This window comes from Hemitrygon akajei, unplaced genomic scaffold, assembly GCF_048418815.1.
Source record: "Hemitrygon akajei unplaced genomic scaffold, sHemAka1.3 Scf000034, whole genome shotgun sequence".
NCBI lineage: Eukaryota > Metazoa > Chordata > Chondrichthyes > Myliobatiformes > Dasyatidae > Hemitrygon > Hemitrygon akajei.
The window spans coordinates 5,374,623-5,401,540 of record NW_027331920.1 but is presented as its reverse complement, the minus strand read 5'-3'; the positions used below and the strand labels follow the sequence as shown (position 1 = coordinate 5,401,540).

The window sequence follows — 26,918 nt, the reverse complement described above, 5'->3', positions numbered from 1 at the left end:
AAAAGTGTATAAGGGTTATTCAGGAGGAAATCACTAAGTTAAGGGAACAGATGGATCAAAAAGACGGTATGATATTTCTCAAGGTGAGGGATTACATTTCAATTTGTTCCTGTCAAAGGGCACTAAATGAACAGCGGTATATTTGAAATAAACACAGCACAGCGGCCAATTCTAACAAATCAATTGCCGCTGCTGGCGACCTCACACAGATTGTTACACTTGTATGACAGGCCTCCAATCACACGAATAATGACATTCCAAAATGTCGAAGATTTGTATTCGATCCTTTATCTGCATTATACAATCATGAAGCAATGAAACTTCAGCGTAATTAATCGTAAATTAATCAGCAACAAAGCGGTTAACAAAAGATATGATATCCATCCGTCCTCAGATCAAAACTGCCCAGAACAAAGCATGAATATGTAACTTATTCCCTTCACTATTACCACACAACCCCCACACGTGACTAGTTACCATAACAATCACGTGACACGGAATACAATGCAGACAGGACCATCAAAGACAGAAAACAGATGCGTTGATCCTACACACAGCATTTACAAATGACAGTAAACTGTTTTTCACCAGACAATTGATACAACTATTCAGGGTTGTTGTTGTCCCAAAACTGGACCTCCAGAACTTCTGTACATCCCAGGACAGAATGTAATCTTTTTGAAATGATTTACTCTGATTATAACACAGAGCTACTAATTGTGCCCTTAATTATCACATTCAATATCCTCTAAAAATCCCATTAACACCCAGTTCCAGTCACAGGCCGTGAGTGTGTCTGGTGTGGTGAGTGTGGGGGTCTCTCTGTCAATCCGTGAGAACAAAGAATGTGAACCACACATCAAATATCCTGTATAATCAGGTTTTTGTCAGATTAGGGAAACTTTCAATGTTTCTTTAAATTTTCAGGTAAGTTTCACATTAGAAACGTAGAAATATAAACATTGAAAACCTACAGCACAATACAGGCCCTTCAGTGCACAATTCTGTGCCGAACATGTCCTTACTTTTGGAATTACCCAGGGTTCCCCATCGTCCTCTATCTTTCTGAATACAATGTACCTATCCAGGAGTGTCTTAAAAGACCCTATCATATCTGCATCCTTTACTGTCGCCGGCAGCCCATTCCACTCACTCACTCAGCACTTTCTGCGTAAAATTATTACCCCTGACATCTTCTCTATACCTGCTTCCAAGCACATTAAAATTACGTCCTCTCGTGGTAGCCATTTCAGCCCCGGGATAAAGCCTTTGACTCTGATCAATCCACTCACCATCTTATACAGCTCTATCAGGTCACCTCTCATCCTCTGTCGCTCCAAGGAGAAACGGCCGAGTTCACTCAACCTACTCTCATAAGGAATGCTCCCCAATCCAGGCAACATCATTACAAATCTCCTCTGCACCCCTTCTATGGCCTCCACATCCTTCCTGTAGTGATGCAACCAGAACTGAGCACAATACTCCAAGTGCGGTCTGACCAGGGTCCGATATAGCTGTAACATTACCTCTCGACTCCAAAACTCAATCCCATGGTTGATGATGGCCAATGCACCGTATGCCTTCTTAACCACTGAGTCCACTTGTGCAGCAGCTTTGAGTGGCCTATGGACTCGGACCTCAATATCCCTCTGATCATCCACACTGCCAAGAGTCATACCATTAATACCATAGTCTGCCATCATATTTCACCTGCTAAAATGAACCACTTCACACTTATCTGGGTTAAACTCCATCGGCTACTTCTCAGACCAGTTTTACATCCAATCAATGTCCTGCTGTATACTCTGACAGCCCTCCACACTATCCACAACACCCCCAACATTTGTGTCATCAGCAAGTTTATTAACCCATCCTTCCATTTCCTCATCCAGCTCATTTACAATAATCACAAAGAGAAGAGGTCCCACAACAGATCCCTGGAGGCACACCACTGGTCACCGACCTCCATGCAGAATATGACCCGTCTACAACCACACTTTGTCTTCTGTGGGGAAGCAAATTCTGGCTGAACAAATCAATGTCCCCTTGGATCCCTTGCAGAATTCCATATACACTCCATCTACTGCTCTACCTTCATCAATATGCTTTGTCCCATACTCAAAAAATGCAATCAGGATCGTAAGGCACCAGCTGCCTTTGACAAAGCCATGCTGACTATTCCTGATCATATTATGCCTCTCCAAATGTTCATAACTCCTGCCTCTCAGGATCTTCTCCATCAACTTACCAACCACTGAAGTAACACTCACTGGTCTATAATATCCTGGGCTATCTCTACTCCCTTTCTTGAATAAGCGAATGACATCTGCATCCCTCCAATCCTCTGGAACCTCTCCTGTCCCCATTGATGATGCAAAGATCATAGCCAGAGGCTCAGTAATCTCCTCCCACAGTGGGCTGGGGTACATCTCGTCCGGTCTCCATAAGAAACAATCTCCTCCCACAGTGGCCTGGGGCATATCTCGTCCGGTCTCCATTAGAAACAATCTCCTCCCACAGTGGACTGGGGTACATCTCGTCCGGTCGCCATCAGAAGCAATCACCTCCCATAGTGGCCTGGGGTACATCTAGTCCGGTCTCCATCAGAAACAATCTCCTCCCACAGTGGCCTGGGGTACATCTCATCAGGTCTCCATCAGAAACAATCCCCTCCCACAGTGGCCTGGGGTACATCTCGTACGGTCGCCATCAGAAACAATCCCCTCCCACAGTGGCCTGGGGTACATCTAGTCCGGTCTCCATCAGAAACAATCTCCTCCCGCAGTGGCCTGGGGTACATCTCGTCCGGTCTCCATCAGAAACAATCTCCTCCCACAGTGGCCTGGGGTACATCTCGTCCGGTCTCCATCAGAAACAATCTCCTCCCACAGTGGCCTGGGGTACATCTCGTCCGGTCTCCATCAGAAACAATCTCCTACTACAGTGGCCTGGGGTACATCTCGTCCGGTCTCCATCAGAAACAATCTCCTCCCACAGTGGCCTGGGGTACATCTCGTCCGGTCTCCATCAGAAACAATCTCCTCCCACAGTGGCCTGGGGTACATCTCGTCCGGTCTCCATCAGAAACAATCTCCTCCCACAGTGGCCTGGGGTACATCTCGTCCGGTCTCCATCAGAAACAATCTCCTCCCATAGTGGCCTGGGGTACATCTCGTCCGGTATCCGTAGGAAACAATCTCCTCCCACAGTGGCCTGGGATACATCTCGTCCGGTCTCCATCAGAAACAATCTCCTCCCTCAGTGGCTTGGGTTACATCTCGTCCGGTCTCCATCAGAAACAATCTCCTCCCACAGTGGCCTGGGGTACATCTCGTCCGGTCTCCATCAGAAGCAATCTCCTCCCACAGCGGCCTGGGGTACATCTCGCCCGGTCTCCATAAGAAACAATCTCCTCCCACAGTGGCCTGGGGTACATCTCGTCCGGTCTCCATCAGAAACAATCTCCTCCCACAGTGACCTGGGGTACATCTCGTCCGGTCTCCATCAGAAACAATCTCCTCCCACAGTGGCCTGGGGTACATCTCGTCCGGTCTCCATCAGAAACAATCTCCTCCCACAGTGGCCTGGGGTACATCTCGTCCGGTCTCCATCAGAAACAATCTCCTCCCGCAGTGGCCTGGGGTACATCTCGTCCGGTCTCCATCAGAAACAATCTCCTACTACAGTGGCCTGGGGTACATCTCGTCCGGTCTCCATCAGAAACAATCTCGTCCCACAGTGGCCTGGGGTACATCTCGTCCGGTCTCCATCAGAAACAATCTCCTCCCACAGTGGCCTGGGGTACATCTCGTCCGGTCTCCATCAGAAACAATCTCCTCCCACAGTGGCCTGGGGTACATCTCGTCCGGTATCCGTAGGAAACAATCTCCTCCCACAGTGGCCTGGGATACATCTCGTCCGGTCTCCATCAGAAAAAATCTCCTCCCTCAGTGGCTTGGGTTACATCTCGTCCGGTCTCCATCAGAAACAATCTCCTCCCACAGTGGCCTGGGGTACATCTCGTTCGGTCTCCATCAGAAGCAATCTCCTCCCACAGCGGCCTGGGGTACATCTCGCCCGGTCTCCATAAGAAACAATCTCCTCCCACAGTGGCCTGGGGTACATCTCGTCCGGTCTCCATCAGAAACAATCTCCTCCCACAGTGGCTTGGGTTACATCTCGTCCGGTCTCCATCAGAAACAATCTCCTCCCACAGTGGCCTGGGGTACATCTCGTTCGGTCTCCATCAGAAGCAATCTCCTCCCACAGCGGCCTGGGGTACATCTCGCCCGGTCTCCATAAGAAACAATCTCCTCCCACAGTGACCTGGGGTACATCTCGTCCGGTCTCCATCAGAAACAATCTCCTCCCACAGCGGCCTGGGGTACATATCGTCCGGTCTCCATCAGAAACAATCTCCTCCCACAGTGGCCTGGGGTACATCTCGTCCGGTCTCCATCAGAAACAATCTCCTCCCACAGTGGCCTGGGGTACATCTCGTCCGGTCTCCATAGGAAACAATCTTCTCACACAGTGGCCTGGGGTACATCTCGTCCGGTCTCCATCAGAAACAATCTCCTCCCACAATGGCCTGGGGTACATCTCGTCCGGTCTCCATCAGAAACAATCTCCTCCCACAGTGGCCTGGGGTACATCTCGTCCGGTCTCCATCAGAAACAATCTCCTCCCACAGTGGCCTGGGGTACATCTCATCAGGTCTCCATCAGAAACAATCTCCTCCCACAGTGGCCTGGGGTACATCTCGTACGGTCGCCATCAGAAACAATCCCCTCCCACAGTGGCCTGGGGTACATCTAGTCCGGTCTCCATCAGAAACAATCTCCTCCCGCAGTGGCCTGGGGTACATCTCGTCCGGTCTCCATCAGAAACAATCTCCTCCCACAGTGGCCTGGGGTACATCTCGTCCGGTCTCCATCAGAAACAATCTCCTCCCGCAGTGGCCTGGGGTACATCTCGTCCGGTCTCCATCAGAAACAATCTCCTCCCACAGTGGCCTGGGGTACATCTCGTCCGGTCTCCATCAGAAACAATCTCCTCCTACAGTGGCCTGGGGTACATCTCGTCCGGTCCCCATCAGAAACAATCTCCTCCCACAGTGGCCTGGGGTACATCTCGTCCGGTATCCATCAGAAACAATCTCCTCCCACAGTGGCCTGGGGTACATCTCGTCCGGTCTCCATCAGAAACAATCTCCTCCCACAGTGGCCTGGGGTACATCTCGTCCGGTATCCGTAGGAAACAATCTCCTCCCACAGTGGCCTGGGATACATCTCGTCCGGTCTCCATCAGAAACAATCTCCTCCCTCAGTGGCTTGGGTTACATCTCGTCCGGTCTCCATCAGAAACAATCTCCTCCCACAGTGGCCTGGGGTACATCTCGTCCGGTCTCCATCAGAAGCAATCTCCTCACACAGCGGCCTGGGGTACATCTCGTCCGGTCTCCATCAGAAACAATCTCCTCCCACAGTGACCTGGGGTACATCTCGTCCGGTCTCCATCAGAAACAATCTCCTCCCACAGCGGCCTGGGGTACATATCGTCCGGTCTCCATCAGAAACAATCTCCTCCCACAGTGGCCTGGGGTACATCTCGTCCGGTCTCCATCAGAAACAATCTCCTCCCACAGTGGCCTGGGGTACATCTCGTCCGGTCTCCATAGGAAACAATCTTCTCACACAGTGGCCTGGGGTACATCTCGTCCGGTCTCCATCAGAAACAATCTCCTCCCACAATGGCCTGGGGTACATCTCGTCCGGTCTCCATCAGAAACAATCTCCTCCCACAGTGGCCTGGGGTACATCTCGTCCGGTCTCCATAGGAAACAATCTTCTCACACAGTGGCCTGGGGTACATCTCGTCCGGTCTCCATAGGAAAATATCTCCTCCCGCAGTGGCCTGGGGTACATCTCGTCCGGTCTCCATCTGAAACAATCTCTTCCCTCAGAGGCCTGATGTACATCTCGTCCGGTCTCCATCAGAAACAATCTCCTCCCACAGTGGCCTGGGGTACATCTCGTCCAGTCTCCATCAGAAACAATCTCCTCCCACAGTGGCCTGGGGTACATCTCGTCCGGTCTCCATAGGAAACAATCTCCTCCCACAGTGGCCTGGGGTACATCTCGTCCGGTCTCCATCAGAAACAATCTCCTCCCACAGTGGCCTGGGGTACATCTCGTCCGGTCTCCATAGGAAACAATCTCCTCCCACAGTGGCCTGGGGTACATCTCGTCCGGTCTCCATCAGAAACAATCTCCTCCCACAGTGGCCTGGGGTACATCTCGTCCGGTCTCCATAGGAAACAATCTCCTCCCACAGTGTCCTGGGGTACATCTCGTCCGGTCTCCATCAGAAACAATCTCCTCCCACAGTGGCCTGGGGTACATCTCGTCCGGTCTCCATCAGAAACAATCTCCTCCCACAGTGGCCTGGGGTACATCTCGTCCGGTCTCCATCAGAAGCAATCTCCTCACACAGCGGCCTGGGGTACATCTCGTCCGGTCTCCATCAGAAACAATCTCCTCCCACAGCGGCCTGGGGTACATATCGTCCGGTCTCCATCAGAAACAATCTCCTCCCACAGTGGCCTGGGGTACATCTCGTCCGGTCTCCATCAGAAACAATCTCCTCCCACAGTGGCCTGGGGTACATCTCGTCCGGTCTCCATAGGAAACAATCTTCTCACACAGTGGCCTGGGGTACATCTCGTCCGGTCTCCATCAGAAACAATCTCCTCCCACAATGGCCTGGGGTACATCTCGTCCGGTCTCCATCAGAAACAATCTCCTCCCACAGTGGCCTGGGGTACATCTCGTCCGGTCTCCATAGGAAACAATCTTCTCACACAGTGGCCTGGGGTACATCTCGTCCGGTCTCCATAGGAAAATATCTCCTCCCGCAGTGGCCTGGGGTACATCTCGTCCGGTCTCCATCTGAAACAATCTCTTCCCTCAGAGGCCTGATGTACATCTCGTCCGGTCTCCATCAGAAACAATCTCCTCCCACAGTGGCCTGGGGTACATCTCGTCCAGTCTCCATCAGAAACAATCTCCTCCCACAGTGGCCTGGGGTACATCTCGTCCGGTCTCCATAGGAAACAATCTCCTCCCACAGTGGCCTGGGGTACATCTCGTCCGGTCTCCATCAGAAACAATCTCCTCCCACAGTGGCCTGGGGTACATCTCGTCCGGTCTCCATAGGAAACAATCTCCTCCCACAGTGGCCTGGGGTACATCTCGTCCGGTCTCCATCAGAAACAATCTCCTCCCACAGTGGCCTGGGGTACATCTCGTCCGGTCTCCATAGGAAACAATCTCCTCCCACAGTGTCCTGGGGTACATCTCGTCCGGTCTCCATCAGAAACAATCTCCTCCCACAGTGGCCTGTGGTACATCTCGTCCGGTCTCCATCGGAAACAGGCCATTCGGTCCATCATCTTCTGTCAATTTCCCTGCTTCAGAATTCTCCTCCCACCTGCCCACTACACCCAGTAACAGAGCCCCAAACTCGATGGTCACTGACGTGTTTATCCAGTTTTCTCATTACATTCAATCTCTGCTGTTCCGCTTCAACCACTCCTGTGGCAGCGAGTTCCACTTCACTAAATTTCTTATGGGATTTATTAAAATCCATCTGGAATTTCATCTCCCACAATTCTTCCCATAAATAGAGGTACATCACCCCCCGGCCCCCCACAATTAAATCCATCACTGATCTTAAATTGCTACATCTTATCACCCTGATGTCGTATCCAGATGAAAATGCACAACCTGTCCTGTCTTCCCTGTAAGTTTCATCCTCTCAGTAATGGTCTGACATTCAGAAACTTTCCCTGTAATTTACCCCGTGGTTCTGTATTGTCCGTGTGTGAGAGTGACTGCAGGAGTGGGAATTTTCAACACCTTGTAATGATTTGGATGAAATTCAGGATGTGGACAGTAAGTCCAAGTCTAATCGGATTTGTGTTTTATTTATTTCAGGAGGAAGCTCATTGGAACAGAAGGTAGGACATGCTCTTTATTGAAAACCTGTATTGTTCAAAGTTTCAGTTTATAACCTGCAGTTTAATATTTACAGGATTAATGACGATGTCCATGAATTGTCAGTGACAGATGAGGCCCTACCGGTTGAAAAATTCGATCACCCGTATTTGTTGAACACAGTGCTGAGAGAAACAGTTGATGCCATTAATCAAGGTAAAACTTACAAAGATTCATTTCTCCTTGTTCAATTAAGTTCCAAGTTGAAGCAAGGATTGGCTGTGATAATGGACTGAAGGGGAACTGAAGTTTATTCCACATCAACCCCACCAACTGGGAGGCATCACTGTCACATGGTCAGCTGGAGATGTCAGACCCCTGAACACACCAGCACAGGGTCACAATACAACCAATACATGGGACTGGCAGATGAACCACTGTGTCCTGATCCCAGGCACACTGCACTAACAAGCCAAGACATGAATTTGAATCCTACCACAGGAGCTGGGAATTTAATACTGACTTGATGATATTGTAAGGAATAAAAGCGAGTATCGGTGTTGTGACCGGGATTGTCAGGAAAATACACAAGTCCTTCGTGCGCTGTGAGTGCAGACTCTGACTGACACAGGTCTTCACTCCACCCCCTCCTGAACCCGCAACTCTCACTGATGTTAGATGGAGAAGTGGGGAGCTGTAGTGACAGGGGACTCATTCATCAGGGGACTGGACAGGACAATCTGTGGACGTGAACGGGACACCCGAATGGTATGTTGCTTCTCAGGTGCCAGGGTGGGACGACTCGGATCATGTCCACAGCATTTCCGAGAGGAAGAAAAAACAGCCGGATATCTTGGTACATATTGGTACCAGTGACACAGGAATTAAAAGCAAATTGGTCCTGAAGATAGAATTTAGAGAGCTCAGTAGAAAGTTGAGAAGCAGTACCTCCGGGGTTGTAATTTCTGGAATGTTGTCTGCCCCACGTGCCGGTGAGGGTAGGTATTTTTGCAGATAAATGTATGGCTGAGAAGCTGGTGCAGGGGGCAGAGCTTCAGCTTATTGGATCATTGGGATCTCTTCTGGGGGAAGTATGAACTGTTCAAAAGTGACGGGTTGCACCTGAACCCAAGGGGGAACAATATTCTCTCAGAGAGGTTCCATAGAGCTGTTAGGGAGGGTTTCAACTAATTTGGCAGGTGGGTGGGAACTAGAGTGAAGGGATTCTGGATAGGACTGATGGTAAAAATATAAAGCTAGTGTGCAGTCAGACTGTCAGATAGGGCGGACAGATGCGGGTACAGAATTGCAGTCAGCAGGGTGAGTATCAGTGCATTAGGGACACAGAATCAAAAAGAGTAGCAAATACAGTACTCAAAGTGTTAGATCTCAATGCATGGAGTATAAAAAATAAGGTTACAGATTGTCGGGTGTGATGTTGTAGCCATCGCTGAATCGTGACTGAAGGATGGTTGTAGTTGGGAGCTGAATGACCAAGGTTACACAATGTATCGGTGGTATAGGAAAGTAGGCAGAGGGGGTGACACGGCTCTGCTGGTAAATCAGTAGAAAGTTGCGACAGAAGATATGAAGATGTTGAATCCTTGTGGGTTGAGTTATGAAACTACAAATGTAAAAGGACACTGATCGCAGTTATATACAGTCACCCCAACAGTAGCTGGGATGTGGACCACAGGTTACAACTGGAAATAGAAAAGGCATGTCAAAAGGACAAATGTTATGTTAGTCATGGGAGATTTGAACATGCAGGTGAATTGGGAAAATCAGGTTTGTAATGGATCTCAGGAGAGTGAATTTGTTCAATGCATAAGAGATGGCTTTTTAGAGCAGTTTGTCCCTGAGCCGACTAGGAAATCAGCTCTACTGGATTGGGTGTTATGTATTGATCCGGAGGTGATTAGGAAACTTAAGGTAAAATAACCATTAGGAGGCAGTGCTCACAACATGACAGAGTTCAATTTGAAATTTGATATGGAGACAGTAAAGTCTGACGTTGTAGTATTTCACTGGAGTAAAGGAAATTACAGTGGTCTGAAAGAGGAGTAAGCCAAAGTAAATTGGGAGGAGATGCTGTCAGAGATGAGAGCAGACCAGAAATGGTGTCTGTTTCTGTGAAAATGACGAAGGTGAAGGATAGATGTATTCCAAAAATAAATAAATACTCAAATGGCAAAATAGTACAACCGTGGCTGACAAGGGAAGACCGAGGATTGGGAAGCTTTTAAATACCTACACAGAGGAAATAAACGAATTATTGGGAGGGAAAAACTGAAACATGAAATTGAATTGAATTGATTTGACTTTATTACTTACATCCTTCATATACACGGAGTAAAATATTTACGTTACATCTCTGTCTAAATGTGCAATGTGAAATTTATAGTAATTTATGATAAGTAATATGTATAACATGCTGGTTAATATAACATAGAAATACAGTTGTCTCAGCACGAGTTAATCAGTCTGATGGCCTGGTTGAAGAAGCTGTCCCGGAGCCTGTTGGTTCTGGCTTTTACGCTGCGGTACTGTATCCCGGCTGGTAGCAACTGGTACAGTTTGTGGTTGGGGTGACACGGGTCTCCAATGATCCTTCGGGCCCTTTTTACACACCTGCCTTTGTAAAACAAGCTAGCAAACAATATCAAATTCTGGTTTGTATTGTGAAAAACGGAGATGAGAGTGGATATAGGACCACTAGAAAATGAGGCCGGATATATAATAACGCGGGATAAAGATATGGCAGATAAACTAAATATTTTGCGTCACTGTGGAAGACACTAGCACTGTGCCCGGTGATGAAGAGTGCGAGGGAAGAGAAGTGAATGCAGTTACTATTACAAGGGAGAAGGTGTTCAAAAAGCTGAAAGACTTAAAGGTACATAAGTCACCCGGACCAGATGAACTGCACCCTCGTGTTCTGAAAGAGGTAGTGGTAAACAATGTGGAGGCGTTTGAAATGATCTTTCAAAAATCATTGGTGGCAGAGGACTGGAAAATTGCAAATGTCACTTAACTTTTTAAGCAAGGAGGAATGCAGCGGAAAGGAAATTATAGACCAGTTAGTCTCACCTCTGTGGTTGGGAAGAAATTGGAGTCAGTTGTTAAGTATGAGGTTATGGAATACTTGGTGACACTGGACAAGATAGGACAAGTCAGCATGGCTTCATTAAGGGAATATCCTGCCTGATAAACCTGTTGGAATTCTCCCACCTCCGACTCTGTGGGAATGTTACCCCATAGATCACTCATAATTGGTACATTATGACAGGCTTTTGGGTACATGGAGACACATGACAAAATAGGGTAAAGACAACATGCCTTCCCTTAAAGGGAAATCTTGCCTGACAAATCTGCTGGAATTCTTTGAGCAACAGGTGAAGGGGCAAGTAGTGCTGCAGAAGCTCGGAATCTGGGGAAGGACAGAGACAGATCAGGAAATGGGCAAATAAGTGACAGATGGATTATCGGGTAGGGAAGTCGTGCATGCTCTTTGGTAGAAGGAATAAAGGCATAGACAATTTTGTAAACAGGGAGAAAATTCAATTATCAGAAATGCAAAGGGACTTGGGGCTTCTGTTGCAGGATTCCCTGAAGATTATCTTGCAGTTTGTGTCAGTGGTGAGATTGGCAAACTCAACGTTTGCTTTCATTTCGAGAGGATTAGAATACTAGGGCAAGGATGTAATGCTGAGGTTTTATAAAGCATTGGGCAGACCACGCTTGGAGTATTGTGAGCAGTTTTGGATCCCTTCTGTCGGAAGAGATGTGCTGGCATTGGAGGGGGTCCAGGAGGTTCACAAGAATGATTCCGGGAATGAAAGAGTTAACATATCAGGAGTGTTTGTTGGTTCTGGGCCTGTACTCACTGGAGTTTAGAAGAATGGCTGATTTATTATCCCCCTCACCCCTATTCTCCTGCCTCCTCCCCATAACTTTTGAGACTGACTAATCAAGAAGTTTACTTACCAACTTCTGCTTTAAAAATCAAACAGGAGAAAATCTGCAGATGCTGGTAATCCAAGCTACACAGGTCCTGATGAAGGGTCTCGCCAGATCTCTCTGACACCTGTCTGGAGAGAGTTGATGTTGGGAGGATGTGGGTGGGTCGAGAACGGTAAACACAGCCTCCGACTATAGGAATGTCCATTTAGGACAGCGATGAGGAGGAATTCCTTTATCCACAGGATAGTGAATCTGCCACAGGCAGCTGTGGAGGCCAAATAATTGAGTATATTTAAAGCAGAGTATCACACACAAATTGTTGGGGAAACAGCTGGCCAGGAAGACTCAATGGAAAAGAGTAAACAGTCGACAGTTCAGACTGAATCCCTTCATCAGGACCTGTGATGCTTAAGGGTCCCTGCAAATTCATCCCACTTCCTAATGAGGGGCTGTGGGAGATGGGGTTGTGGGAAAGGGGCGAAGGGATCCCCATCTCCCATCTTTGTCCAACTCCAGCTTCTCACAGTTTACACACACAGTTCACCCACAGGCATTCCACCCCTCCCACACCTGGTTCTGATTCAATCTGCCGTTCATCTCTACCCTACTGGTTCCATCATCACCTTCTTTACTGTCTCTAACCTCCACACTCCCCCACTTCACACTCACAAATGAATGTGAACATTGAAGGAAGGGTCTGTTCCTGTGCTGTACTGCTCTCTGTTCCCTGTTCAGAAGAATGAGAGGAGATCTCAGGAAAACACAAAATTCTTTCAGGGCTCGACAGGAAGGAGTCAGGGAGGATGTTTCCCGTGTCTGAGGAGTCAAGGGTCAGGAGTCACTGTTTGGAATTCTCAGCACTCGTGGGGGTGGAGGGGGCTTGGGGGTTCTTAGCCATTCAGTTCACAGAGCCATCGCTGTACAGCATAGAAATGTGCCCTTCGACTTATCACCTCTGTGCTGACCTATTTATCCATCTACATTCATCCCATTGGCCAGCATTAGGTCAGTCTCCCTCTGTGCCTTGCCTATTGAAGTGTCTGTCAGAGTGTCTCCTACACACAGAGGACTGGAGGCCAGTGACCTGCAGAGGTCGCTGCTGGGGCCGGGTTGTTTGTCATTCATATTAATGATTTGGATGAGAATGTAAGTGACAAAGTTGGTAGGTTTGTGAGAGACACTAAAATTCATGGTGTAGTGGAGAGGGAAGTGGATTATCTAAGTTTACAACGGGCCCTTGATCAACTGTAGAGGTGGGTACAGTAACAATGTTTTAAAACACATCTTGCCAGGGATGTGGATAAGAAGGTGGTAAGGAATAATGGACAAATGGGACCAGCTCATTAATGTAAGCTGTTCGGCACGAACAAGTTGGGCCGAAGAGCCTCTGTGACCTCCTGTTTAAATCCATTCACTCAACCCCTTCCCATCTTAATCCACCCCTTTCCCGCACTCGTTTCTGCTGTCTATCTCCCCTATTTATTTCTGCTCTTGAGGGAACATGTCGACCTGAAACGTAGACTGTCCATCTCTCTCCACACATGCTGCCTGACCCGTTCGGTTCCTCCAGCATTTTGTGTCTGTTTGATCGGGAAATCTCTGCCCTCCGTCCCGCGGAAAACCAACGGGGAGACATTAATTGTCCATCCGCTTTCGTCGCGTCAAACCACGGGAAAGGTTCGTGTCGGCCACCCGACTGCGCCTGAGGCCCAGCGGCCTTTCCTCGATCCAGGGGCCACGCAGCCCGAGTCTCCCCCCGATCCCCGGGTCGCGCTACCTGAGTCTCCCCACGATCCCCGGGGACTCTCTAATTCTCTGCTTCTCCCCCCAGTCTCTGTCACCCTGGATGTGAAAACAGCGAATCCGCGGCTCGAGGTGTCTGAGGATCGGAAGAGGGTGAGACGGACCGGGATCTGGAGGAATCTCCCTGACACCGGGAAGAGATTCACAAGCTGGGCTTGTGTGCTGGGATCGGAGGGATTCACATCAGGGAGACATTACTGGGAGGTGGACGTGACGGGGATTCGGGATTGGTGGCTGGGGGTCGCCGCAGAGTCTGTGCAGAGGAAGGGAGAGTTCAGTCTGAGACCGGAGTCCGGATATTGGATCATTAGGCGGTATAATGACGTCTTACATCGGGATTGTGATGTGTTCGGTGATCTCACCTTCCGCAAGTCCCGTCTCCCTGCTGGTCCCATCCCCGGGAGGGTGGGAGTTTATCTTAGTTACGAGTCCGGGACAGTTTCATTTTACAACGCGGAGACCAAGTCCCATCTCCACACATTCACTGGGAATAAATTCACAGGGAAACTTCATCCTTTCTTTGCGACCTGGGATGGAAACCAGTGGCTGAGAATCTGCTCTGGTTCCGTTCCGGGTCTCTAAACGGGTCGGGTCCCGGGACCGGCATCAGGAGTAAAGTCCCTGTAAATATAAATGTGCGGAGAGTGCAGCTAAATACGTGGCCAAGGAGATGGTGCAGGAGGGAGGGCTTCATGTTTCTGGACAATTGGGCTTTGTTCTCGGGAAGGTGGGACCTGTTCCGACGGGATGGTTTGCCCCTGAACTGGAGGGGAACTAACATCCTTGCGGGTAGATTTACTAGTGCTGCACCGGGGGGTTTAAACTAGATTTGCAGAGGGAGGGGAACCAGAGTGTTAGAGCAGATAGTGAGGTGGAGGAGGATAAAGGTCATGCGAGGACTGCATGTATAGACAGAAATCAAAGGTTTGTACATTAGGATGTAAATTAATTTTCAGAACTTTAGAAATTGTAGAAAATAGATTTCCAAAAAGATTTTAATGAAGAACATGACCAGAACATATGTGAAAAAGTGGCTACTTCAGTTTTACACCTATCACAATAATTGTCTATGCTGGGAAATATTTTGGACAGTCTCTCCTTTGTTAAATAGTAACAGTGAACAATTTTTAATTGAATTAAACACTGATTGGCACATATTAAAGAAGAATTGACCATCTTCATTAACAAAGGTCATATTAAGTTCTCTCTCCCAAACTTGTTTAATCTTTAGTGATTAAGGGGATCTGCTTTTCTTTTTGCAGATTTATTTATTTTTATTTTCATTTATTTTGTGATGGTCGATTGATGACTTTTGAAGAGTTAATTAGCAAATATTCTCTCTCTCATACACACTGCAATATCTTCAGGTTAGACATTTTTTACAAAAATAATTATCTAAGTTTCCATATATGCAAGAATCTGATTTGTTGGATACTATTTTGAATATGAATCCTTTAGTAAGAGGTTCCATTGGTAGAATTTATAATTTATTTTTAATACATTAATACAAAAAGATAACCTCCCACCTAAGGTTTATACATGATAGAAATATTCGTTGTTTCAGACGTGATAGAGGGTGAGGAGTGGCATTACTAGTCAGGGAAAATATCACAGCTGTGTGTAGACAGGACAGCCCGGAGGGCTTGTCTATAGAGGCCATATGGGTGGAGCTGAGGAACGGGAAAGGTGTGACCACACTAATAGGGGTATATTATAGACCGCCCAATAGTCAGAGAGAATTGCAGGAACAAATCTGTATAAAGATAGTAGGTAAAACAGATGAGATTAGGGCGTGGGTTGACAGGGATTATGACATTATTGCTATTAGTGAGACTTTGTGGCAGCAAACTGGCAGTTTAATGTTCCGGGGTTCCAGACCGAAAAGGTCATGCGACGACTGCATGTATAGACAGAATTCAAAGGTTTATACATTAGGTTGTAAATTAATTTTCAGAACTTTACAAATTGGAGAAAAAAGAACAAAGATTTCCAAAAGAAAATAATGAACATGACCAGAACATATGTGAAAAAGTGGGTACTTCAGTTTTACACCTATTGTAATAATTATCTATGTTAGGAAATATTTTGAATAGTCTCTCCTTTGTTAAATAGTAACAGTGAACAATTTTAAATTGAATTAAACAGTGATTGGCACATATCAAAGAAGATTTATTTTCTTGCAGATTTATTTATTCTCATTTATTTTGTGATGGTCGATTGATGATTTTTGAAGAGTTAATTAGCAAATATTCTCTCTCTCATACACACCTTCTGCAATATCTTCAGTTTAGACAATTTTTACAAAAATAATTATCTAAGTTTACATATTTGCAAGAATCTGATTTGTTGGATAGTATATTGAATAAGAATCCTTTAGTAAGATGTTCCATTGGTAGAATTTATAATTTATTTTTAATACATTAATACAAAAAGATAACCTCCCACCGATGGTTTATTTCAGACATGATAGAGGGGGAGAGATGAAAGGGGGAGGAGTGGCATTACTAGTCAGGGAAAATATCACAGCTGTGCGTAGACAGGACAGCCCGGAGGGCTTGTCTACAGAGGCCATATGGGTGGAGCTGAGGAACGGGAAAGGTGTGACCACACTAATAGGGGTGTATTACAGACCGCCCAATAGTCAGAGAGAATTGGAGGAGCAAATCTGTAGAGAGGTAGAAGACTGGTGTAAGAAACAGGAAGTTTTAATAGCAGGGGATTTTGACGACTGGGACTCGCACAGTGTAAAGGGGCTAGATGGCTTGGAGTAAATGTTTTCAGGAAAGTTTTCTAAATCAATATATAGAGGTACCTACGAGAGAGGATGCAATATTTGATCTCCTATTAGGAAACCAGACAGTCAGGTGACAGAAGTATGTGTAGGCGAGCATTTTGTGTCCAGTGACCATAATGACATTAGTTTCAAGTTAATTATGGATAAGGATGGGTCTGGTCCTTGAGTTGAGGTTCTAAATTGGAGAAGGGCCAATTTTGTGGAAATGAAAAAGGATCTAGGAATAGTGGATTGAGATTAAAAAAAATTCTGGCAAGGACGTGTTCAGTAAGTGTAAGGCCTCAAATGGCGAAATTTTGAGAGTGCAGAGTTTGCATGTTCCTGCCAGGATTAAAGGCAAAGTTAACAGGCACAGGGAACCTTGGTTTTCAAGGGATATTGGCAATCCGGTTAAGAAAAAGAGAGAAGTGTATAGCAGGTATAGGCAACAAAGAACAAATGAGGTACTTGAAGAGTATAGAAAATGTAAGAAAATTCTAAAGAAGGAAATCAGGAAGGCAAAAAGAAGACATGAGGGTCTTCTATTTACTATTTACTATCCAGAGTAAAAGGATAGTAAGGGACATAATTGGTCCCCTAGAAGATCAGAGTGGTCGTCTAGGTGTGGAGCCTCACGAGATGGGGAGATCTTAAACAGGTTTTTTTGCATCGGTATTTACTCAGGAAACTGGCATAGTGTATATGGAAGGAAAGGAAACAAGCAGTAGTGTCATGGAACATTTAGAGATTAAAGCGGAGGAGGTGCTTGCTGCCTTACAGCGAATAAAGGTAGATAAATCCCACGGGTCTGACGATATTTCCTCGGACCTTGAGAGAGACTAGTGTAGAATTTGCAGGGGCCCTGACAGAAATATTTAAAATGTCCTCAGCCACGGGTGCAGTGCAGGAGGATTGGAGGGGAGCACATGTTATTCTGTTGTTTAAAAAAGGCTCCATTAGTAAACCAGGTAATTACAGGCCGGTGAGCCTGACATCAGTAGCAGGTAAATTATTGGAAGGTGTTCTGAGAGATCTGATATACAAGTATTTGGACAGCCAAGGGCTGATTAAGGATAGTCAGTATGGCTTTGTGCGTGGTAGATCATGTTGAATGAATCTTGTAGCTTTTCGAGGAGGTTATCAAGAAAGTAGTTGAAGGAAAGGCTGTGGATGTAAACTACATGGACATCAGCAAGGCCTTTGACAAGGTCCCACATGGGAGGTTAGTTCAGAAGATTCAGACACTAGGTATCCAGGGAGAGGTTGTAAACTGGATTTGAAATTGGCTGTGTGGGAGAAGACAGAGAGTGGTAGTGAATGATTGCTTCTCAGACTGGAGGCCTGTGACTAGTGGTGCTTAAAGTACACCTGCACTTAGAGAGGTTAAATGAGACAAGTGGGGGCGGTGCTGACCGGAAAAGACAGTGAAGATTGTTCATTAAGTTCATCTGCCATTTCTTTGTCCCCCATTACTACTTCACCAGCATCATTTTCCAGTGGTCCAGTATCAACTCTCATCTCCCTTTCACTCTTCATGTAACTGAAAACTAAACTTTTAGTATCCTGATTTATATTATTGGCCAATTTGCCCTCATATTTCGTCTTGACCATTCTTCTGGCTTTTTTCGTTGCCTTTTGTTGGATTTTAAGAGCATCCCAATAATCCAACATCCCACTCACCTTTGCTGCATTATATGCCATTTTCTTAGGTTTAACACAGTCCTTAACTTCTTGTCAGCCACGGATGTCTAGCCTTGCCATTTGAGAACTTTTTCTGTGGGACATGTGTATTCTGCGCCTTGTAAACTATTCCCAGATACTTCAGACACCTCAGTTCAGCCATCATCCATGCAGAATTCTCCTCCAATTCCCTCAGGCAAGTTCCTGTCTGATGCCTCTGTAATTCCCTTTATTCCATTGCGAGACTGATACATGTGACTTTTCCAAATCATTTTGCATATTGAAGTCCCCGATACAATTGTGACACTACAATTATTACATCCGTTTTCCAGTTCAAACTGTGAATTAATTTAAAGTCAGTCCCATAATTTATTAAAGTTTTTATCTGAAAACTATCTACCCTCCCAAAGATTGTACTGAAGACTGCATTTGATTTTTCTTCAGCCTTATACACTTTACCTTGAAATGGTATGTGTTCCGACAGTTTCATAATGACAAAATATGCACGACACAGAATGAAGTTTTCCAATTAGATACAAGGCATAATTAAGCATTGCGTGGGCATTTCTATGTCATGTCAATATCATTCCTTCCCTTGTTTTAAGCCCTTCTTCTTTAAACCCAACAGGTTTACGTATTCTGTAAAAGTGTCTGTCCTTATATCCATTATCCTACAAATCTTGCTGTAAGCCCCTAATTCTTAACAGTACCAACCCTTTAGGTTCTGATTTGCTAAGTGGAAGGTCCATATCCACAGCTTAACATTTATCAGCTTTTGTTGCTAAACAGTCAACCCCTTCATTTCCCTCAACAGTGTGATGTGCAGGATCCATAATGTGCAGACATATAAATCAAACTTTATATATGAAATACCGTTTGAAACAAACAAACAAACAAACAAACAGCAGGTGGATTTCGATCCTTCCAGTAGCTCTCCTAGCTAATAAAGTTGTAAAAGCTATCATACGTTGAGCGGAAGCAGGAATATTTCCAATTGCAATTGGAAATAAATTGGTAGTAAATAGCAATTACAACCTCTAATCTATAAAGCTATATCATCTGAATTTTGTCATTTACCCAGGGTATCCCATTTTCCCATCTCAGAAAATATCAGTAATCATAATATTAAATAATGAAGAGCTACAAATACTGCCTTGTGGGATCCCATTCTCTATCTCATAGAAACACAGACATAACATGCTGACCCGTACTTACACAGTCCGTCGAAATGAAAAAAAACTCAGAAATCTTCCCCCTCACGCCTAATTTCCATAATTTAATCAAAAGTCCTTCCTTCCACAATATATCATTTCCCTTTTCAGTATCAAAAAATACTACTATTAAGGCATCTTTATTTAATTCTGTTTTACTAATATCATCTTCCAAACCTAAAACTGAATCTAATGTCGTCTCACCCTTCCGAAATCCACGCTAATAACACACTCTTTCCAAAATATAACTCAAGCGCTTGATTACCACACACTCCATCAGTTTACATAAATAAGACATTCACGATATCGGCCCAAACTAGAAGGATCAGATGGAGATCTGCCAGGTTTTAGAATAGGCACGACTGCTGCCATTTTCCATTAGGAAAGTAGATGACGTAACCTCCAAGCATGATTCAAAAATTTAATATTTTCACAAAAGAGAATTATATACAATTACATTTGCATATCTCACCCTTTCCTGGGGACATCTGACCTGCATTATTTATTTTAAACTTTTTTTATTGCGTTTTCAAGTAATTACAGAAATAAAAGTATATGAACAAAATATATATATTACCCATCCCCCCTCCCCTTAACCCCTCCCCCCTAACATCCCTATAGAAAAAAAAGAAGAAAGAAAGAAAAAAAAAAGAAAGAGTGCCTGGATATTGGAAGATCCCCACATGCTCCACGGAGTTCGTAATAACTTTAGTATATATATTTATTTCTTTCCCCAAATAACCAATTATTTCATCTTCGGAGCACCTATATATTAATAGACTTCTTAAATTCATACAAAGAAATCGTACATCAGTGATACTATCATTGCTACAGCTGATAATTTACTTATTATTATTATTTAATTATTTATGGTATTATATTGCTAAATTTCCTATTCTTGGTTGGTGCAACTGTAACGAAACCCAGTTTCCGTGTGGATAAATAAAGTATGTCTGTCTGTCTGACTTCCAACACATCTGGGTATACACTGAAAAACATATCCCTACATTGTTTAACTTCTTCACTTAAATTATCCTGATTATGAATCTCAGCAAATGACACAGTCAGTAACACAAACTTCCCTGTTTCAGTAACAATCATTTTGCCCTCATTAATCAACACTGGAATATTATGATCCCCACAAATCCCCCCATTTTCCAAATCATATCCCAAACAATTCCAAGTTTGATATCCCTTCCAATATTATCTCCATATAACCTCCAGCAAATCACCTCCTTCCTCACCACGGCCTTTGCCCTTTTATTGTTAATAATGTAACTCGGAGACTGATGCACCAACACATAAAAACTCACATTTCTCCCAATTTGCTTCTGGTCCCCGAAATAAATCCAAACTCAAACTCATAAAAACATGAAGCGTGACTGACGTTCACATAAAATAATCACCGTGTGAGTTCCCCTTTGACCGACAGCCACGTCAGCCAATGATGGAATTTTGAACACAAAATATAATATTAATTATAAGACTCTTGGCAGTGTGGGGGTCAGAGAGATCTTGGGGTCCGTGTCCATACGACGCTCAAAGCTGCTGTGGAGGTTGGCAGTGTTGTTAAGAAGGCGTCTGGTGTGATGGCCTTCATCAACCATGGGATTGAGTTCAAGAGCTGTGAGGTGATGTTGAAGCTATATTTCTCCTAACCTGTACATAAGTTATTGTACCCCAACACAGCAGGGCTGTGGGCTTAGTTGGACCCCACTTGGGAGTCCTGTGTTCAGTTCTGGTGGCCTCACTACAGGAAGGATGTGGATACTATAGAGAGTGGAGAGTAGATTTACAGGGATGTTGCTCTTGGATTGGAGAGCATGCCTTATGAGAATAAACTGAGTGAGCTTGGCCTTTCCTTCTTGGAGCGACGGAGGATGAGAGGTGACCTGACAGAGGAGTATAAGATGATGAGAGGCTTTGACCATGTGGATAGCCAGAGGCATTTTCCCAGGCTTGAAGTGACTAACACGAGGGGACGTAGTTTAACGCTGCTTGGAAGTCGGTATCGAGGGAATGTCAGGGGTAAGTTTCTTACACACAGAGTGTTGGGTGCTGGGATGGACTGCTGGCAACGGTGGTGGAGGTGGATACAATAGGATATTTTAAGAGATTCTTAGATAGGTACATGGAACTTAGAAACACAGAGGTTTAAACTTTGGAGAAATCCTAGGCAGTTTCTGGAGCAGGTTAAGTGGTCGGTACAACATTGTGGGCTGAAGAGCCTGTAACGTGCTGTGGATTTCTGCGTTCTGTGTCAAAGGCAGGCAGAGGGATTAGTTTAAATGGAACCTGGGACAGAATGGATAGGTTGGGCCGAAAGGCCTGTGTTAGTGCCGTAAGGGAGGGGTTCTGCCCCAAACATCGACTCTATTCCCCTCAACAGATGTTGCCTGACTTGCCAACATTCTTGAAAACTTTCATTCAGTTCTGCTAAGCATTCTATACAAAGGATGTTTTGTGTTGGAAGAGTGCAGAGGAGATTAATCGTGACTGACGGAGCTTGTGTCCAGGGACCTTCAGTGATAGGAGCAGAATTAAGCCATTCAGCCCATCGAGTCTGCCGCCTTTCCATCATGGCTGATCCCAGATCACACTCACTTCCAGATATCTGACCTCCTGCCATATCCTTTGATGCCCTGACCGATCAGGAAACGATCAACTGCCGCCTTGAATATACCCACACACTCGGCCTCCACCGCAGTCTGTGGCAGAGCATTCCACAGATCCAATACTCCTTGGCTAATAATAAAAAAAAGCTGCTTACCTCTGTTTGAAAAGGTGGCCCCTCAACTTTGTGGCTGTGCCCCACCACAGGAAATACCTTCTCCACATCCACCTTATCCAGTCCTTTCAACATTCGGTAGGTTTCAATGAGATGCCCCCGCATTTTTCTGACTTCCAGTGAACACAGGGTCAAAGCTGCCAAGTGCTCCTCATATGTTAACTCCTTCATTCCCAAAATCATCCTCGCGAACCTCCTCTGGACTCTCACCAATGACGACACATACTGTCTGAGATGTGGGGCCCAACACTGTTGACAATACTCCAAGTGTGGCCTGACTAGTGTCTTATAAAGCCTCAGCATTTTCTTTTTGCTGTTACATTCATGGGGCGAGATTGGACTGTGTTGATCGACAGGGGGATCTTGGAATCCGAGTTCATAACTCCCAGATAGTGGTTCCAGTGTCAGGCAGTTATGTTGCATCTGGAGAATTGCATTCGAATACAGGAATAATGCGGAGGTTTTGGATGGTGAGTGGAAGAGGCTTAACAGGATGCTGCCAGGATAAAGTGAGACCGGACAATCTCGGGTAATTTTCTCCGGAGTGGCTGAGGCTGAGGGAGGTCTGACAGACGTGTACAGGAATGTGAGAGGCACAGCCGGGATTTTTTCTGTAAGGAGGAAATGTCTAATGCCAGTGGGCATGCACTTCAGAAGAAAGGGGGAACACATCCTCATTGGACCTTTTTGCACTATTTAACTATTTTGTAATTTAGTGTAATTTTGTATCTTTTCTCTGCATAGCTGCTGTTGAAAAAAATTAGAAAAGTCAATGATGTTAAAAACCTGACTCTGAATGTTTAAAGGAGATTTGCGTTTCAAGTTTTGTTTTTCATTCCCATAGTGGTTGGTGTCTGGAGTGAATATCGGGTGGTGGTGGAGGCAGATGTGATAGAGGCTATTAGATACCACGTGGATGTGAGGAGAATGGCGGGATGTGTTCCTTGTGTAGGCAGAAGGGATTGGTTTAGTAAGGCATGAAGTGACCAGTTCAATTGGTTCAGAACAACACAGTGAGCAGAAGGACCTGTTCAAGGACAAGTACTGCAAGCAGAGCAGGAAAACTGGATAAAGTGATCCCACTCAGAGAACAGACTGTGACGTCAGTGAATATACGTCGTCATCACAGTTCTCTCACCAAAGACACTTCACTGCTGGATAAAATGAAGTTTGTGATGTTTATAACCAATGTGGTGAATTGTACTGCTCAGACATCTCATCCTGCTGAGGAAATTAAAATTATTGTGAAAACTGCAGAAAGGTATCTCGGTGTAACTGGTGTTTTGTGGGAAGCTGTAAATGAAGTTTTGTTGGGTGGGGTATCTGTATCGCAGTCTACTTGTGAGCATACATAATATTATTAAAATATGTCAAGGAAATGCAATGAATCTGATTTATAATGGTCAAGACTTTAAGAATTTTATTTCTGATTTGTCAGATTCTTCTGATGTTATATCTGTTCAGGAAACCTGCACATTTTAAGTTTTTATTCCTGTGCAGGATTATATTGTCGTTTGGCTTGACAGGTTAGTTGGTAGAGGGGTGGTGTTGCCAGTTCTATAAGGAAAGGGGCAGGGTATAGAGTTGTGAATGGGACTAAAATGTATGACGCACTTGTAGGAGAAATTCTTGATTCAACAGGTATGTATGTAATTTTCTTGTGTGGAAATATTAACTTTTCTTTACTCATGGAAAATGGCTGTTGTAGTACCCATTCTAAAACCTGGAGCTCCCCGCCTGATGCTCCTTGTTATAGGCCAATATCATTAACATCTCATTTATGAAAACTTCTGGAATGTATGTTAATCGAGAGTTTGAATTATATTTTTTGATAAAAGAGGTGATTTCACGTTTTATCAGAGGGGAATCCGGAAGGGTAGAACAACATTCTAATCAGTTTTGTGGTTGGAAGATCACATTAGGAAAGCACGGTTAAATAAAGGTGTTGTAATAGCAATATTTTGTGATATTGAAAAGGCAAAATGATATTTATTGCAGGACGGCCTTCTGATTAATTTTTGAAAATGCAATTGAGGAGGCTATTGTACTTTTTTCTGATTTTATTTGGACGTCTTGTAAAGGTATGGGTGGGGAAGCATGACATTAAATTGATTTTTATCTTTGGAAGATGATATTAGGAAAGCACAGTTAAAGATAAATGTAGCAGCAGTATTTTTACTGTTCAAAAAGTCCGATGGTATTTATGGAAGGAAATAATTTTTATGAAATTGTGGAAATGAGGATGGAGGAGGTGATTATCTAATTGTGTAATTGGATGTCTTGTGTCAGGTATGGGTGGGCAAGTTATAGTCAGGTCGTTATGAGATAGAGATTGGGATCTCACAAGGCAGTATTTATTACTTAATTTTATAATTAGTGATATTTTTCTCTGAGATAAGTTTTGGAGTATTGAAATCACTATTTGCAGATGATGGCGGTTTATGGATTAGAGGGAGAAATTTCAATTTTACTGGATATAGGATGCACTCGCAATTAATAAGGTCGAACAGTTGGCAAATAGATGGGACAAGTTATGTGTTTTACAAACAGGATTAATGAACCTGCATTTGATTGGAAATGATAGGAACTGATATGGTCAAACTCTTTAAAAGGTGTCAGTGGTAAGATTTCCAGGTATGTGGATGGATAATAAGCTGACATGGAAGCACCGGATCAGAAAATAATTGATATATATAAAGAATCGTTAAATATTCTCAGTTATCCCTGTGGGTATGCTGGGGTGTTACATGAAAATATTTGTTGACCAATCTTGTTTGTTTAATTGGATCTGTTCTTCATTATGGTTGTGGTTTATCGATCAGATTCATCTTCAACTTTAAATTGTTTGGGTGTGATACAAGCACAGGCTTTGAGATTGTGTTGTGGTGCAGTCAGATCTGTTTCAGCTTTACTGGTTGAAATTGTGGAGTTTGAATTTAATGTTAACATACTGGATTAATTTAAGGGGGAAGAAATGTTCATGCTGTTAAAGGTGTGTTGGAGGACTGTTGGGAACTTCACAAGAAGAGTGTTTTTAGTTTTCGGTGCCTGGGTTCTTATCACATTTGAAATATGTGTTTGTTGGGTTGTGCAAAATGTCCCACAGTCACATTCTCGGTAAACCCACCTTGTTTCTTTCAATGCCTTTAGTTGATTATAGGATACACGATTTAATGAAGTCTAACAATTCTGATATTCCTGAGAATTTTAATATATATTAAGGACATTATTTAAATAGCTTAACCATTTTTCCAGAAGGATCAAAAGATAATTTAACTGGGAATGTTGGTGTTGCTGTGTTATGCGTGTATTATTGATAACAATAAAGAAACGACCTACCAGCCATTTATCAGGATTTACAACAGAATCGCTTGCCATTATTTCGTGCTTACAGTGGGTGGAGGAAATTTGTCCATGTAAAGTTTTAATTTGTTAAGAGTCCCTTTCGGTTTTGAAGAGTCTTAAAGAGTCTTAAAGAGTCTCGCAGCAGGTCAAATTTACTGCTGGAAACTCATCAAACATTGTTTCGTATTCAAAGGATTGGATTCGGGATCTGCACTGATTTGGGGTGCATGAAGACACGGTGAGCAGTCGGGTCCGGAGGAGTCGGTGGACCAGAGGGATCTGGGAACACAGATTCATAATTACTTGAAAGTGGCGTCACAGGTAGACAGCGTCGAAATGAGAGCCTTTGGCACATTGGACTTCATGAATCAAAGTATTGAGTACAGGATGTTATGTTGAAGTTGTATAAGACGTAGGTCAGGCCTAATCTGGAGTATTGTATGTAGTTTCTGTTACCAGCCTGAAGGAAAATTATCAACAAAATTGAAAGAGTGCAGAGAAATTTACAATACGTTTGCTGGGACTTGAGGACTCGAGCTTTAGGAAAAGCTGAGGACTTTATTCCCTTTAGTGTTGGAAAATGAAGGGGGATTTTGCAGATTTATACCAAATTATGAGTGTTGTTGACAGGGTAAATGCAGGCAGGATTTTTCCTCTGAGGTTGGGTGAGATGGGAACTGGAGGTCGCAGTTTAAGTGTGAAAGGTGAAATATTTAAGAGGCACCTGAGTGGGAATTCCTTCACTCAGAGGGTGGTGAGGGTGGGGGAAGAGCTGTCAGTGGAAGTTATGGATTTCACTGCAGAGAAGTTTGGATCGGTACATGGACGGGAGGGGTATTGAGGGCAATGGTCCAACTGCGGTTATGGGACTCGGCCGAATAACAATTCGGTACGGACTAAATGGGCAAAAGGGTTTGTTTGTTTGTTATAGTGCTCTCTGACTCCAAATAAAGTGTCCATGAAGGGGAATTGGTTGGGGCTGTTGTCGGGAAGCAAATGATGTGGGGGAATGCCTACACCCTGCGCACACAGAGTGCCTACACCGTGCGCAGAAATTGTACACAATTATGAGTGTTGTTGACAGGGTAAATTGCAGACAGGATTTTTCCTCTGAGGTTAGGTGAGATGGGAACTAGAGGTCGCAGTTTAAGGGTGAAAGGTGAAATATTTGTGAGGAACCTGAGGGGGATTTCCTTCACGCAGAGGGTGGTGAGGGTGTGGGAAGAGCTGTCAGTGGAAGTTATGGATTTCACTGCAGAGAAGTTTGGATCAGTACATGGACGGGAGGGGTATTGAGGGCCATGGTCCAGCTTCGTTTATAACAAATTCGGTACGGACTAAATGGGCAAAAGGGTTTG

At 44.7% G+C, this 26,918-nt stretch overlaps 1 protein-coding gene across 1 annotated transcript in view; it reads right to left on the bottom strand.

The window, feature by feature from the left end:
* The window catches only part of LOC140719980 (uncharacterized), a 263,215-nt gene that overhangs the window by 156,443 nt on the left and 79,854 nt on the right, over positions 1-26,918 (bottom strand). The window contains exon 3 of the mRNA XM_073034892.1: positions 18,851-18,855. Coding sequence (XP_072890993.1) covers positions 18,851-18,855 — 5 coding nt within the window. The remainder of the gene's footprint in view (positions 1-18,850; positions 18,856-26,918) is intronic.